Genomic DNA, 13,551 nt, shown 5'->3' with positions numbered 1-13,551 from the left:
GGCCAATGAAAGGAAAGCAATTCGTGAGCAGCTAGCTGCGGGCCCTTCGAGAATCCCTGCAAGTGCAATGGCAACGTGGGCGAAAAGCTGGCAATGGATAACGAGTGGGGTTGTGGGTGACAAGCTTGAGCATAGCTTGATTTATAAAGCAATTTAGTTATTGCATTTCAGGTAGTTAAGGCTGTTAGGCTGCCAGGATAACAGACAGGCACGCACACAGGCCAGGCTTGAAACGTGGAAGGCAAATGGATCGCGGCAAATGCAATTTGGTAGCATTGTTTCCCGACGCCTGCACAGAAAATGCAAATTCAGTTACACAGGACGTAAACAACTACAAGTTTAATGCGAATAAGGGTGCATTTAACAGGAAATAATTATAAGTGGCACTGGCGTTAAAAACAAAACTAAAGGTTAACGCTAAAAATACCGAACTTTTTTTTTTCTGACATATTCAACGCTTAAGCTAAGAAATAGCAGAACCATAAATTGCTATGGTAACTGCTTTAATAAAATTTGTTGACGTCGTTTAGCCAGTTCTGAGAAAAGAATGGCAAGAAGCCTTGCTATCGTTTACCTAGATTAGCAATTGTAAGTTTGAAGCACCTATAAAAAGCTATTAAATTACTTAAATGGAAATAGGAAACGCTAAATGCTTTTTGGAAGGTGTTAGAAAGGCAAACACTTTCATGACCAAAACACTTCCCAAAAAGTGTACACCAAACTTGCATTAAAGTAATTAAAAGTTGTACAAAAGTGAAGCATTTTTGTTTACAATTTCAAACAAAATTGATTGTATGCGCAAATAAATTGTATAAACTTTTAACTATGTTGGTTTTAGCTGTTTGCCTTGTTGAGCATGGAAACTTGAAAGCGCATGTCGTTTACTATTTAAATCGTAAAATAAAATACAATAATATTTAATATGTGAATTAAACATTAAAATATTTCCGCTTTTTCAACCAAATCCTGGCCAAATATTATTGTGTATTTTTGCCAAAGCACTGAACTAAAGTCTCTCTTATTGTAGCTGTATACCAAGTATTTTCTATAGTTTTTGTTTTGGATTTGCCAGAAAATCTCACATAATCCTAACAATGGCCCAAAACATGCTCACCACCTAATCACGAAAGTTGGGCAAGAACTTAATTGAATTAAACTCTTTGTTTATATACACAATTACGAGACGAAACTTTTGTTGTATGTAGCAAGAGTTAATCGACATAACCCAGAACAAATTTACAACTTTGCGCATTGTAAAGAATTTGTGTAGTTCATAAATATTTAAAATTTGATTGCGCTTTAATGTTGACTTCGTTTTTAATTTTATGCACGTACTTCTGCGCACAAACTCAATTACATGTTCAAAAAACAATTTAACAAGCTGAACGACTGTACTTGATGCATAAAGAACACCGGCCAACAGCTACAACAACAACAATAACAGCTGTAAATAACAAAAGTTTTTGTGCCCCTTTTTTGCTTTTTATTTTGTTTGTAAACTCCTGCACGTTGCATGGGCGTTAGAATATTGAGTGTAGGGCACAACAAGATAATTTTCCCCGTAATCTGCACAGGAAGCGCCGAGTTGCAAACATATGTTGTACATCCGGTAGCATAAGGCTATGTGGTTATTACCAACATGTTCGAAGCCATATTGTGGGACGAGCGATGTCGAATTAGCGAAAAGTTTCATAAGTAAAACATTAAATAAAACGAAATTTTATCAAAGCACAATATCAATGGCACATATTGAACATAAATAGATGAAAATTGATAAATAAATATGTCATTCGGTAGAGGGTGACTGTTTCCCAACGGCCACTAGCCGTAGAACTCTCTAGAGGAATAAATATCGACTATGCAGAACTGAGTAGTATCTTTTGCTTATTTGACATTTCCCAGCAGCAAACTGATCCCATCAGGTCTCACAGACACATGATGAGCTTAAAAGTGGTAGCTGTAGAGATTGATTCTTATCCTCAAGCCCGGCAAACATCCCAAGCAAGACTGTCATACAGGCTTGTAAGATATCTGAGGTGCCGGATGGACTAGCGGACTATCACTTCAACAGTACAGCTTTTCTGAAAAAAGTTCAATCCTTGAAAGGAAAGGAATATCATTTGCATGCAACTGTTTCTGTATTAAATATTAGTTTAAAGCCACTTCTAATTGGATTAGTTTCAAAGTTTTGGGACTAGTGCAATAACTTGTAAGTATACATTCACAAGTTGTGAAGAAGCAACTAAGAAAGTCTCTTTAAATAAATCAAACATTTCTGTTAGCTGTCATCGATAGCATTTCATATTTGGGATGACAAGAAGATTGTATTTAACGATGACATACAATCATAAATTATTAATTGTGAAGTGGGTTTTGATGTAGAGACTCGTTACACTTCAAAATAGCAATAATAAATGAGACTCACGTCCCATGTTCTTAAGTTGTTTCCATAAGAAGATGAATAAATTGAATTCCATAAGAAATCAAATAAATTGAAAGCTAGTAGAGTTCTGAAATGATTGATTGTGAAATGAATAGCAAAACTTATACACTAACAAATTGTAAAATGCATTTAGTTAAAGGTTTTATATTTGTTTGTTGTTATCTATGTAGAAGGAGTGTAAGTGAATTTTGAGTTGAGTTGAAGGATTCGAGCTGTACTTTTAAAATTAGATGTCAATCATTCAACAATCATTTCCAAAGTCCTGAAGTTAACAGAGAAGAGAAATACTTGCATAACATTAATTTCCCTTTAATGAATAAAGTTTTATTAGTTTGACTGATTGATTACTATATTATTTGAGAACTCGGACCTCACTTGTGGTTTTGGTGTACAGGAAATAGAAAAAGTATGAAAACACAATTTTGCTCTTCAATAATTGATTAAAAAAGTTCATCGAAGAATGAGATTGCTTTGCCCAGCATCCATTTATAACCCGAAACTAATTTGTAGTTCCCACTGTACAGGAAATAGGTGCATGTGATGGCTTCTACACATATGTCAGTTGCCAAAAACACTTGTCTGATAGCTTCCCATATCCTTTTGTGCATCTATGTGAGTAAGTGTGTGTGTGTAAATGGCCAAAAATAGCACTAAATTTGTCGCCTCTTTGCATTTATACGAGTATTGTTTTGCTTCCTACACACATGGGGTGTGTGAGTGTGCGTGAAAGTGTGCATGTTTGTGTCAGCAGTCACATTCGGTGCCCCTCAAGGAGAGTTCCCACGAGTGGCTGGAGCAGTAGGAGACAGGGACTGGCACTGGATGCCAGGGATAACGGGCGTGTGCGCACGAGTGCCATTGTCTAAATTATTTTGATGGCGTACATTTGCTTTTGAATTTGCGTGCCCTGTTCGTAGCGCGCGTTCCTGTCTGGGACTGCAGCAGCTTACATGTGGAGGAATTCGGCATATGGCGAAGCCATGCGGCATCACTTATTTGCCATTGAAATGCTAAAACAATACAGCAATTTAAACATACGTTTCTATATGTACGAGCATATGGAAATGTGTCGTTGTTGTTCTTTCTCATGGGATTTTTCCATCCGTTCGACTTTGTCATTAAGAGTGATTTCTCATCATTGGCCTAATTGCCAGCTAAATCTGTGTCTCAGTCATGGATTCAACATGAAAATATAAACATACGTAGATATGTGTGTATCGCTGTCACCGACGCGCTACATTAGCCGGAGTGTTAATGGCATTTCACTTTGTTTTTTCCGAGCATGTATCTTAATGATTTTTGCCCTTGGAAGTCATTCGTCCTTTGTTTTCATTTGCTATTAGCTGTCATTGAGATGTTTGAGGGAATGTAAAAAGCTCAATAGATAAGCAACAATAATGGAGAGATTATAATTTATATAAATGACTTTTTGTCGAACTTTTGTATTATTACATTTTTGAATTTTCATTTATGTTGAAAAGAGACTAATACAAGTATGAACTACTATATTTATTCCAAAAATTTATCCTCAATTTAAAGCAAACTCATTAAATTTTTCTCTTTCACCTTAAAAAAGTTGAACTTCATTTGAAGCCGACCTGTAGTCTAAGGTCGAATTTTTCGAATCAATGCACGGTTGCATTCATTATTCTGTCTAACATACTTGTATGTAAACTTTGTTTTAACTGTAGGAGCAGCGGTTTAAGTCACTAGTCACGTTGTGGCTTACAAATTACTTGGTTACTAGATGTCTACCATTCTAGTCACGCTTCATATTGGCATAAAACTACGATGTAGAAATCTATCTCATATGTACATATCACCCTCACTCTTTGCTTGCACTACATTAGCTAATGGCTGTCGAATCGCAAGGGAAGAGCTTCCGGCAGGGATTAGTGTATTGTAATTAGACTTCCAAAAGCTGGCTGAACACTGTCAATTACTCGTTCATGTGCGAAACGAATTGGGCAAGATGCGAAGGAAGCAGTGCATTTTTTTCTAAGGAGCCACTTGAAGCCATACTTTCTTATTTCCTTACAGCGTATTTAAAGTAAAATATAGCACAATAAAATATGAAATATTTTGAGCGATGCCGTCATAAATTTGAATGCAGAAAACTGCGAAACTAAAAGCAAAATGTGCATGCTAATAAAAAACTTTAAGTGCTTGCTTTTATAAATGAACACGAAGGGGTAATATATGAAGGTTCAGTCCCATTACCCACGAGCAGCGTTCAGGACTAAAATATTTATGTAGAATTTAAAGTCTTCAAAAAATCGATTTTAATATGAAATAAACAATATTTTACCTAACAAAGTATAACTAGCTACAAGGGCAAAGGCAGGGGGTGCAGGGGGGAGGGGGCTGTTGCCCCCCACACAAAATTTTGCCAATTAAAGTCGACCACACGTTCATTATTATTATTATTTATTATTTCGCCTTAAAATGGAGTTGGAGTGGATTTGTTGAAGTTTTTTCATTGATCATATGCATAAGTTTTTTTTTTAAATGCATCGTGCATTATTAAATCAAAATTTTAATTTTTTGGCCCCCCTTTGGTAAAAGCTGCCTACGCCCTAGCTATTTGATAGCGACTCATATCTCCATTAATCTGTGGAGGGATTCAAAATGTGTTTTTAAAATTGTAAGTCTGATTTAAAATGAAAACTGAAGGAAAATTAAAGTTTAAGGAAATCATATTTAAAATAACTAAGGGCTATAGAATTTTAACAGAATTTTTATATAATATAAGAAAGCGTCACATCTTGTAACCTTTTAGTTTGACAAAAGAATAAATTGAGAAATAAACGAAAATATCGAAATAGTTAACAAATCTCAATTTTTTTCTTTTCGGTCCAATTTAATTTTAACTTTTTTAAGCTTTGAATTGGCTAAGTAAATATAATATATATTAAAAAATTATATATTTATTTTGTTTATTATTTTATTTAATACTCGTATAAAAGTGTATTATAAACCTTTGCCGCTGGGTCTATTATATCTTATTCTCTGCTATTCTGCTTTGATATTCGGTGTTATTTTTGCTTACTTATGTCCTTTGTTCCTTTATAATGTTTATCTCCACAAATATTATAAAATTTGTAAAAGCTGTTTGCGAAGAAAACATTTAATTTATTTTAAAATGTAGCATTAATTTCAAAAATGTAAGTAAATCATAAATAAATTAACACCCACGCTTTCCCCAGCTCTGTGTCTGCTATCTGAATGCCATTATAGACACTTGCCGCGGCATTTTGAATTTCAAATTTTAATGCCCATCAAATTACCCAAATTGAAAACAAAACAAAAACATTCATGTGCCCCTTTGGCCTAAAAAACAGCTACAACCACCGCGCTACAGCAACAACATGCCAATCATCAATCATCGTTTATATTGTATGAGAAATGGGGGAAAAACAACGACACGCAGAAGAAGAGTGCATATTATACCCTGTACCCGTAGGGTAAAAAGGGTATATTAGGTTTGTGCAAAGTATGTAACATACAGAAGGAAGCATCTCCGACCCCATAAAGTATATATATTCTTGATCAGCATGACGAGAGAAATCGATCTAGACATGTCCGTCCGTCTGTCCGTCTGTCCGTCTGTCCGTCTGTCCGTCCGTCTGGATGAACGCAAGGATCTCAGAAACTATAAAAGCTAGAATAACCAAACTTGGCATCCAGATTCTCCTAGGTCCGAGTAAGGACGAGTTTATTTTTTTTTTTTTAATTTTCCCCCCCTTCCCCCGCTACAGAATTTCGTCAATAGCGTCCACATTTCAAATGCTACCTAAACCAAACTTTGCACACATAATTTATATATAATTGTCTACTGTTGTTCAAAATTTTATTCAATTCGGTCAATTCTAAGAAAAGTTATTAGCGAAACAAATTCTCCCCAGTACAACCCCACCAAACTGCAGCAACAAGTTCGCTCTTCTTCTTCCTCTTTTTGCTGCTGCTATGGGCGCATATAACTCAGTGACGGAAGTTTACCTGGGTACAGGGTATTACACTGTCGGGCTTGCTCGACTGTAGCGTTCTCTCTTGTTTTCTACAGCACCAAATGTCTAATTTATATTATGCAAATGATCAGCATAAAGAATCAAATGCCTTGAAGTGGCTTTAATCATCTGGCTCGCCTAACCAGGCTTCCCTAGAATCTCGGCGGTTCAATGTCCCAACATTTAAGTTCATTTGAATGATAAATTGTTGCTCATACTGCTGAAAAGTGCGCCTGAATGTGACAAATGGAGCGATAATGTCGGCCAAGAAATACAAAAATAATAAAAAAGTAAAAATATAGTAATAAAATATCAACATGCAATAAAACCAGCGTAAACAGTGGCACTTTATCGCTCTTCTTGGTCCATACGAAATTGATGAAGGCGCACAAATGTGGTGGCCATAAAAAACGTCGCCTGACTGCGCTATTAAAAAATTGAAATTTGAAGGTGAACGCCGGCCTTGATCGCTGAAGTGTGTGCTCCAACACGCCTACTGACATCCAGCTATCCAAAGAGGGCCAAAACGTAACTGTATTTATAGAGGGCTAGCGATGGGGAGATTGCGTGATTAAGAGTGCTAATTATTATTGTCATTATTGTTTTTTTAAGGGCTTTTAAATGATGCAAAATATTTTCCATGTAAGGCACGTTTCTCTATCTGAAACAACCAATTGCTTCCTCCTCACCGAAGGGGAATTATCTACATACGTCTATATTATCTATAAGTTATAAGGCATGTTGAAATGATTTGAGGCATTGATTGAATATTTATAAAATCAATATATTTAAAAAATCCGCAAGCAATTCATAAATTTTTCTACAATTAAAAGCAGAGGATATTAGTGAAATTCATAAAACAAATTGTTTGCCTGCTTAGAAATCTCTACAGATTGTCATGGTAGGTTTTTTTTAAAGCAAAGTAATCATATTTTATCTTCGATTATTTAGTAACACTAGATGTTTTCAATAACCTACACTAAGGGACAGTGTCCCAAGTGAATATTCAAACCTAAGGAGCTCATTAACTGGCAAATTTCTTGTGGAGAGCTGTCACCTTAAGTGACAGTTAAGAGTCACTTAAAGTGACAGATTTTGTCTGCTGATTAGCAATCGCATGAGTATGTAAATGTTTCTAATACTGCCATGAATACTTTTAAATAAGGCTGCATAAAAAGTTGACAAAGAAGGCAGCAATGTAATTCTAGCAGTCGGCTTTTATTTAATTTAAAATTTTTATAATTTTCCCTTTTCACGTGTTCATCCCTAAGTGCGGACGAGTGGCATTAATGTGACTCCATAATTGATTTATATGCTGGGCCGTGTGTCCTGCATCGAGCTTGCAAACATATTGTGCGGTTCATGCACACACACACCTACGCGCTCCCATCATACATTCGCACTTACCCACAATGAGTGCTTGGCTAGTTTTGAACTTTGAGCGACTTTTGTTCTTGCCGTTGTCCTGCGCTGTCTGCCATCCATTAAATGCCTAATTAAGGTTTCAATTTAATTTATCTGCCGCAGGCCAGACCTGAACATGGGCCGCACATTGTCACAACAGTTGTTGTCCAAATCGAATCGTCTGTTCGAAAAATCTCACTCAAAAAGAATGGCCTCTGAAATATGCCAAATCCTTTACTCGGGTTGCCGCTGTTGTGGTGGACCCTTAGGGCCGGGCTAAAGCCGTTAGATAAACACACCAAAAAATTCACACAAAAGCGCGCGAAACACACACAAACACACACACAGCGACAGAAACAGAGGCACACGCACACTCACACGCATATAAAATGGCGCGCGTTTTATTTTCTTGTTTTTTTTTTTTTTTTTTTGGTCAAGCGCTATAACAAACACTTTAATATGGCGCCAAGCTGAGCGGCGACGTACTTCTTGTCGTCATTAATGTCGTCGAAAATAGTCGACAAATGCGTGCTCGTGGCAGCCACCAACTGTGCAATCTAACGGTATTTGTTGAACTGATTGCCCAGCGCTGGCTGCGAGATGAATGAACCAAAAAATTGCTAAACAACCTTGCATTGTGTTACCGAAAGTTTGCGCGCCAGCTATGGACCGCAGATGCTGTGGCAAAACACACACACACACGTGCACACATACACGCACGCACACATTGATGAAAGCGAAGCTTTTACTACGAATCGAGCTTTTGGTGCAGCCACCCCAAATACAATCTCGGGGTTGGGGTTGTTAGTCAGTTAATCAAAAGCCAAAATGCTATGCGATATTCAAAGAAGCTTCTCCGTCGAGATGCTGTTAGATTATTAATAGTTAATGATTAATAGGTAATAATTATTTAGAATTGAAAATCTGTCTCCTCAACCTCTCTTTTAGGTTAATACAGAATGGTAATTAGAATAAAAATGTACAATGTACAACAATTATACGTAATATTATTATTATTTTTCAATAATTCAAATTGTTGATGATTTATAACAAAACTGAAGAAAGTATAATAATTTATTATACTTCATCTCATTATTCTCGGAAGCTTTATTAATTTGTATTAACTTCATATACTAATATGGTTATTATTTACTTTATTAATTAACATTCGAAGCACTTAACATTCGAGAACAGCTTAAAACATACCAGCTAATTATTTAATCTAGATACGTATGTGCAAGTATGTATGTATTATCAATAGCTCGTAAGTCTTTGCTGTCTCCCTGTATTAAAGTAAATCGAAACGATAAGACGTTCTCACTTACTCTAGTAAATCCAATATATTGACTCCTGTCGTGAATGTTACGTGGTTCTTCAACATAAATCAAATTTACGGACAATTGAATGTTCCGTTTTTAAAGGAATTTTAAAAATAACAAAAAATATGCCCTTTTAAGGAAAGTATGACTTCATTAAATACTTGTAATTTAACTCAAATAACGATCAAAACAACGAGTTTTCAATATTCTTTCGGGTTTGGGCTTAACAATTAACTTCGTATCTAGTAAACGAAATTAAACAATAGCCATATGTACTCTGTTATTGTTTGTTGGATAAATGTTTTTTTTTACATTTTTAAGCCAGTTTTAATATGTAATTGTCTGAGCTACCTGATAGGTACCTTAAATTTCCAAACAAAATCGCTATTCTCAATATCCAATTTGAATGAAAAGATGCTGAATGTTTTCTTTCTCGAAATGGAAAATAGTTACAATGAAAATTACATAAACATTACATATTTAGAAGTATACATACACATTTTTAAATGTAAATGGTAAATAAAGCTTTGCTCTTAAACTGCAGTTTTATTTATTCATCTGTATTATATAAAATACATTTTTAATATTAAATATTGCAATATCATGAAATTCAATAGCATTTTAATTTGTAAAAAAAAATAAGAAGAGTAACAAAAACCATTTTCCGATGCGAACAATCTGTACAGTTTTTATTCCTCAAAGCTTTTAGGCGTTTAACAACTTGGCATGATAGGCAATATGTTCTCCTACAAATGTAGCGATATAGAAATAACCATGATCGTAGCCCTCACGCTGCTTATATACGGTCTGGATGTGGTCGTTGGATGAAGCCGCATTCAAAAGATTTTCAGGCAGCAGTTGCTTCGCAACCAGAAAATTATCCGCAGTGCCTTGATCGATGAAGAGCTCCTGAGGTGTACCTGCATATTGGGAGACCAAGCTGGTGGCATCCCAAGAAGCCCATTTGGCTGTGTCGGCGCCTAAATAGCCAGCCAAGGCCTTCTTGCCCCACGGACATTCTGTAGGATTGGCAATTGGCGCAAAGGCCGAAACCGACTGATAGAGACCAGGATTCTTGAGGGCACATATCAAGGCGCCATGACCGCCCATGCTGTGCCCAAAAATGCCTTTCTTGCTTGACAGGGTCGGCAAATTGCTATTAATTAGCTCTACCAGCTCCTGGGTGACATAGCTGTACATTTTGTAGTGCTTGGACCAGGGTGCCTCCGTTGCATCTACATAGAAGCCGGCGCCGCTACCAAAGTCATAGGCATCGTCCTGTCCAGGCAGCTCCACGCCACGCGGCGAAGTATCAGGATTTACAATAATAATGCCATATTTGGCAGCAAACTGTTGAAATCCGCTCTTCTGGATGAAATTCTCGTGCGTGCAAGTCAGTCCGCTTAGAAAATACAGCACTGGACAGGCGGTCTTATCTTCAACGGCCACCGGGGGCAGATAGGCTCCAAAAGTCATGTCGCAATCGAGCTCTTTGGACCGATGTTTGTATACTCTCTGCTCGCCCTCGAAACATTTTGTTGTGGATACTAATTCTAGCGACATCTTCTGCAAATAAAGAGCATATTAGTATTGCCTATAATGGCGTATTATAATGGAAATTTACGCAAAATTGACTACGGTGTGGGTGCGCCGGCTGTTTGCAGCTACAAGTTCATAGAAACCGAACTTTGTTCATTTGTGCCAGTTCATTTGCGAATCTCATTGATCTGGCAGCACTGTAAACTACAGCTGCGCTGCTATATACTTAAGAAGAAGAAGAAGTTACAAACAACCGGCCGCGAATTGTGTGTTTTTTGTATTAAATTGTAACAATAATAATAAATTAGTGAAAAAAATGTCGGAAGAGGCTCCAAGCACATCCGTCTTTGGCTTTAAGAAGCGCAACATCAATAGAGGAGCTGCCATGCGACGTAAAAAAGCCAGCAGCAGCAGCGGCGGCGACAGCAGCAACAACAATTCTGGTAGGCGGGCATCATGAAACATTATCTTTGGATAGCTACATGCGTGCATATACATACATACATATATTTAAATACATACATATTTAATTTACAGGACACAGCAGTGATGATGATCAGCAAAAGCAAAAACTGAGCGCTGTGGTTCGTGCTGAGCATCGACGCAAACGTACAAATCCCAATTTCCAGAGCACCAAAACGCTGGCCAAAAGAGAACGTCATAGTGAAAAGAATGACGACGAGCAGTCCAGTGGGGCGGACGATGCGGCGGTGGAGGTAGGCGTGGCGTACAAATCAAAGCGTCAAGCCTTGCCCAGTGGGCCGCAAGATCAGGGTGCCACGGCTATCAATGAGGTCGAAACGGAACTTGACCGCGATGCGCAGGCAATACACGCGCGCTCTTTAAAGATTAACGAGGAGCTGGAAGGCAAGGCGGACGACAAGATCTATCGAGGCATTAACAACTATGCGCAATACTACAAGAAGCAGGACACTGCAGCAGGAAATGCTAGTTCGGGTATGGTGCGCAGAGGTCCAATAAGAGCGCCGGCCCATCTGCGTGCGACTGTACGTTGGGACTATCAGCCGGACATTTGCAAGGACTACAAGGAGACGGGCTACTGTGGCTTTGGTGATAGCTGCAAGTTCCTGCACGATCGCAGCGATTACAAGGCGGGATGGCAAATGGAAATGGACCATGAAGCACAGCAGCGTGGCGATTGTGAGTCGGATGATGGGGATGACCACAAGTATGAGATACACTCGGACGAGGAGTCCTTGCCCTTCAAGTGCCACATTTGCAGACAAAGTTTTGTCAATCCTGTGATGACGAAGTGAGTACATTTTTGGTTTGTTACTTCCACCAGTTATTAAACAAAAACTTTTGCAGATGCAAGCATTACTTTTGCGAGAAATGCGCTCTGGCTCAGTACAAAAAGTCTCAACGTTGCGCTATATGTACGGTACAAACCCATGGAATATTTAATCCTGCCAAGGAGTTGATAGCACGATTAAAAAGCGCGCCTTCAAATGATGGTGATGATGACGACGAAGACGACGATGATGATGAAGATGATGATGGTGATATTGGTGGTGGGAAGCATAAGCATGTGGAGCAGGAGGTGCATCAGATTTCTGATACTGAGAGTGATTAGTTTAAATTATAAGATTTTACATTTTAAATAAAACAAGATCGTAGTGAGCCGCAGAAAAATATGGATAAATATTTCGCTTGTAGAGCTTGCTGGAGGTAAATAAATTCACCTAAAGGTGTGAAAGGTGAATATAGCAGATACAATTTGTTTCCGTTAGATGTCGTAGTGGATGGCGCCATCTAGGCGACTGCGGAATATAACTGTTGTGCTCGTTATTTTTAAAACGATTTTAATGGTTTAAAATATATTAACAGCATTTATTTTCAATTACCACGTAGTAAATTAATGGAATTAATAGACCAAAACTGTGTTCTTAGCTTTATGCAAGAAGTGCCATTCTTTATTTTGCTTTTCTAGTTCCTCCTTAATTTAATTACACATTTGAAAAGTAACAGTCCCTAATACAACTCACCTCCTTGATAATGCGTCCAAAGCTATGTACGCCAACGCCTTGACCTAACGGCATGTTTGTTAGAAAATCTTGCTGCAGCGTCTGTGTCGTGTTCGTTAATCTTACGCTTCCAATTAATAACGGTTTCAGTGACCGCGTGCTTAGCATAACTTGCTTGCCGATGTGTTGATAATACTGTATTTTCATATCACTTTCTGTTTTCTCCGTATTCATTAGTCTAATGTTTCAACATTTTCGCCGAATTAAATTGACATTTTAGTCGGCTGTCATCTGTGACTTAAATCGTAAGTTCAGATAGGCATTACGTATTTACTTTTGTGCAATCCGCTTATATTTTAATCACGATTTTATTAGCTTCACATGTATGTATGTATGTAAAGGAATCTTTCAGCGTAATTTTTACCAATTTCCAGAAGTGTGATCAGCTTGAAAATTTGCACAGGGGTCAAGGACTAATGACAATACAATTATTTTATAACTTTGTTCTAATTAGGGTGGTAAATAAAGTACAAAACATCGATGTTTCAAACAATCGATCTATCGTCAAGTGCCATCGATTGTACTTCGATGAATCGATTTTTTTCATTCTCATTCAGATTTTTAAAGGCACAGTTGTTAAGTAAAATATTTTCAATACTACTGCAAACAAACAAACACGAGTAATACAATAAACAATGATTATTTACTCATGTATTATTTAGTTAATTAATTATTAAATATTGCTTTAAAGTTATATACATACATATATCACAATAAACGCAATATTTAATTGGTGGGATATACAAATATCTATGCGTACACACATAAGTGTGTAAAATACCTGCGTATGCACT

General features: G+C 37.2%; 2 protein-coding genes across 3 annotated transcripts; one reads left to right on the top strand and one right to left on the bottom strand.

The window, feature by feature from the left end:
• Positions 1-9,833: 9,833 nt before the first annotated feature.
• On the bottom strand, positions 9,834-12,889 carry LOC115623497 (S-formylglutathione hydrolase). Of its 2 annotated transcripts, none has more exons than XM_030517874.1 (2): positions 12,719-12,889; positions 9,834-10,739 (listed from the first exon to the last, which is right to left on the bottom strand). In XM_030517874.1, exons 1-2 carry the CDS (start codon positions 12,863-12,865, stop codon positions 9,879-9,881), a joined length of 1,008 nt encoding a protein of 335 aa, XP_030373734.1. In that variant the 5' UTR covers positions 12,866-12,889; the 3' UTR covers positions 9,834-9,878. The 2 variants fall into 2 exon arrangements, with proteins under 2 accessions (XP_030373734.1, XP_030373735.1); XM_030517875.1 differs by lacking the exon at positions 12,719-12,889 and adding an exon at positions 10,798-10,889.
• LOC115623496 (E3 ubiquitin-protein ligase RNF113A) lies at positions 11,000-12,351 on the top strand. Its single transcript, XM_030517873.1, has 3 exons — positions 11,000-11,155; positions 11,250-11,985; positions 12,042-12,351. Exons 1-3 carry the CDS (start codon positions 11,029-11,031, stop codon positions 12,304-12,306), a joined length of 1,128 nt encoding a protein of 375 aa, XP_030373733.1. The 5' UTR covers positions 11,000-11,028; the 3' UTR covers positions 12,307-12,351.
• Positions 12,890-13,551: the final 662 nt, after the last annotated feature.

This window comes from Scaptodrosophila lebanonensis, unplaced genomic scaffold (genome assembly GCF_003285725.1).
Source record: "Scaptodrosophila lebanonensis strain 11010-0011.00,11010-0021.00 unplaced genomic scaffold, SlebRS2 tig00000053-arrow-pilon, whole genome shotgun sequence".
Lineage (NCBI taxonomy): Eukaryota > Metazoa > Arthropoda > Insecta > Diptera > Drosophilidae > Scaptodrosophila > Scaptodrosophila lebanonensis.
This window is presented reverse-complemented; position numbering and strand designations above follow the sequence as displayed.

Excerpts from the sequence above, each read along its gene's own strand:
- LOC115623496 (XM_030517873.1), top strand. The coding sequence starts at position 11,029 with ATGTCGGAAGAGGCTCCAAGCACATCCGTCTTTGGCTTTAAGAAGCGC. Across the intron at positions 11,156-11,249 it reads CAGCAGCAACAACAATTCTG|GACACAGCAGTGATGATGAT; the intron begins GTAGGCGGGCAT and ends TTTAATTTACAG. Across the intron at positions 11,986-12,041 it reads GTCAATCCTGTGATGACGAA|ATGCAAGCATTACTTTTGCG; the intron begins GTGAGTACATTT and ends AAACTTTTGCAG.
- LOC115623497 (XM_030517874.1), bottom strand. The coding sequence starts at position 12,865 with ATGCTAAGCACGCGGTCACTGAAACCGTTATTAATTGGAAGCGTAAGA. Across the intron at positions 10,740-12,718 it reads TTGGACGCATTATCAAGGAG|AAGATGTCGCTAGAATTAGT; the intron begins GTGAGTTGTATT and ends CTTTATTTGCAG.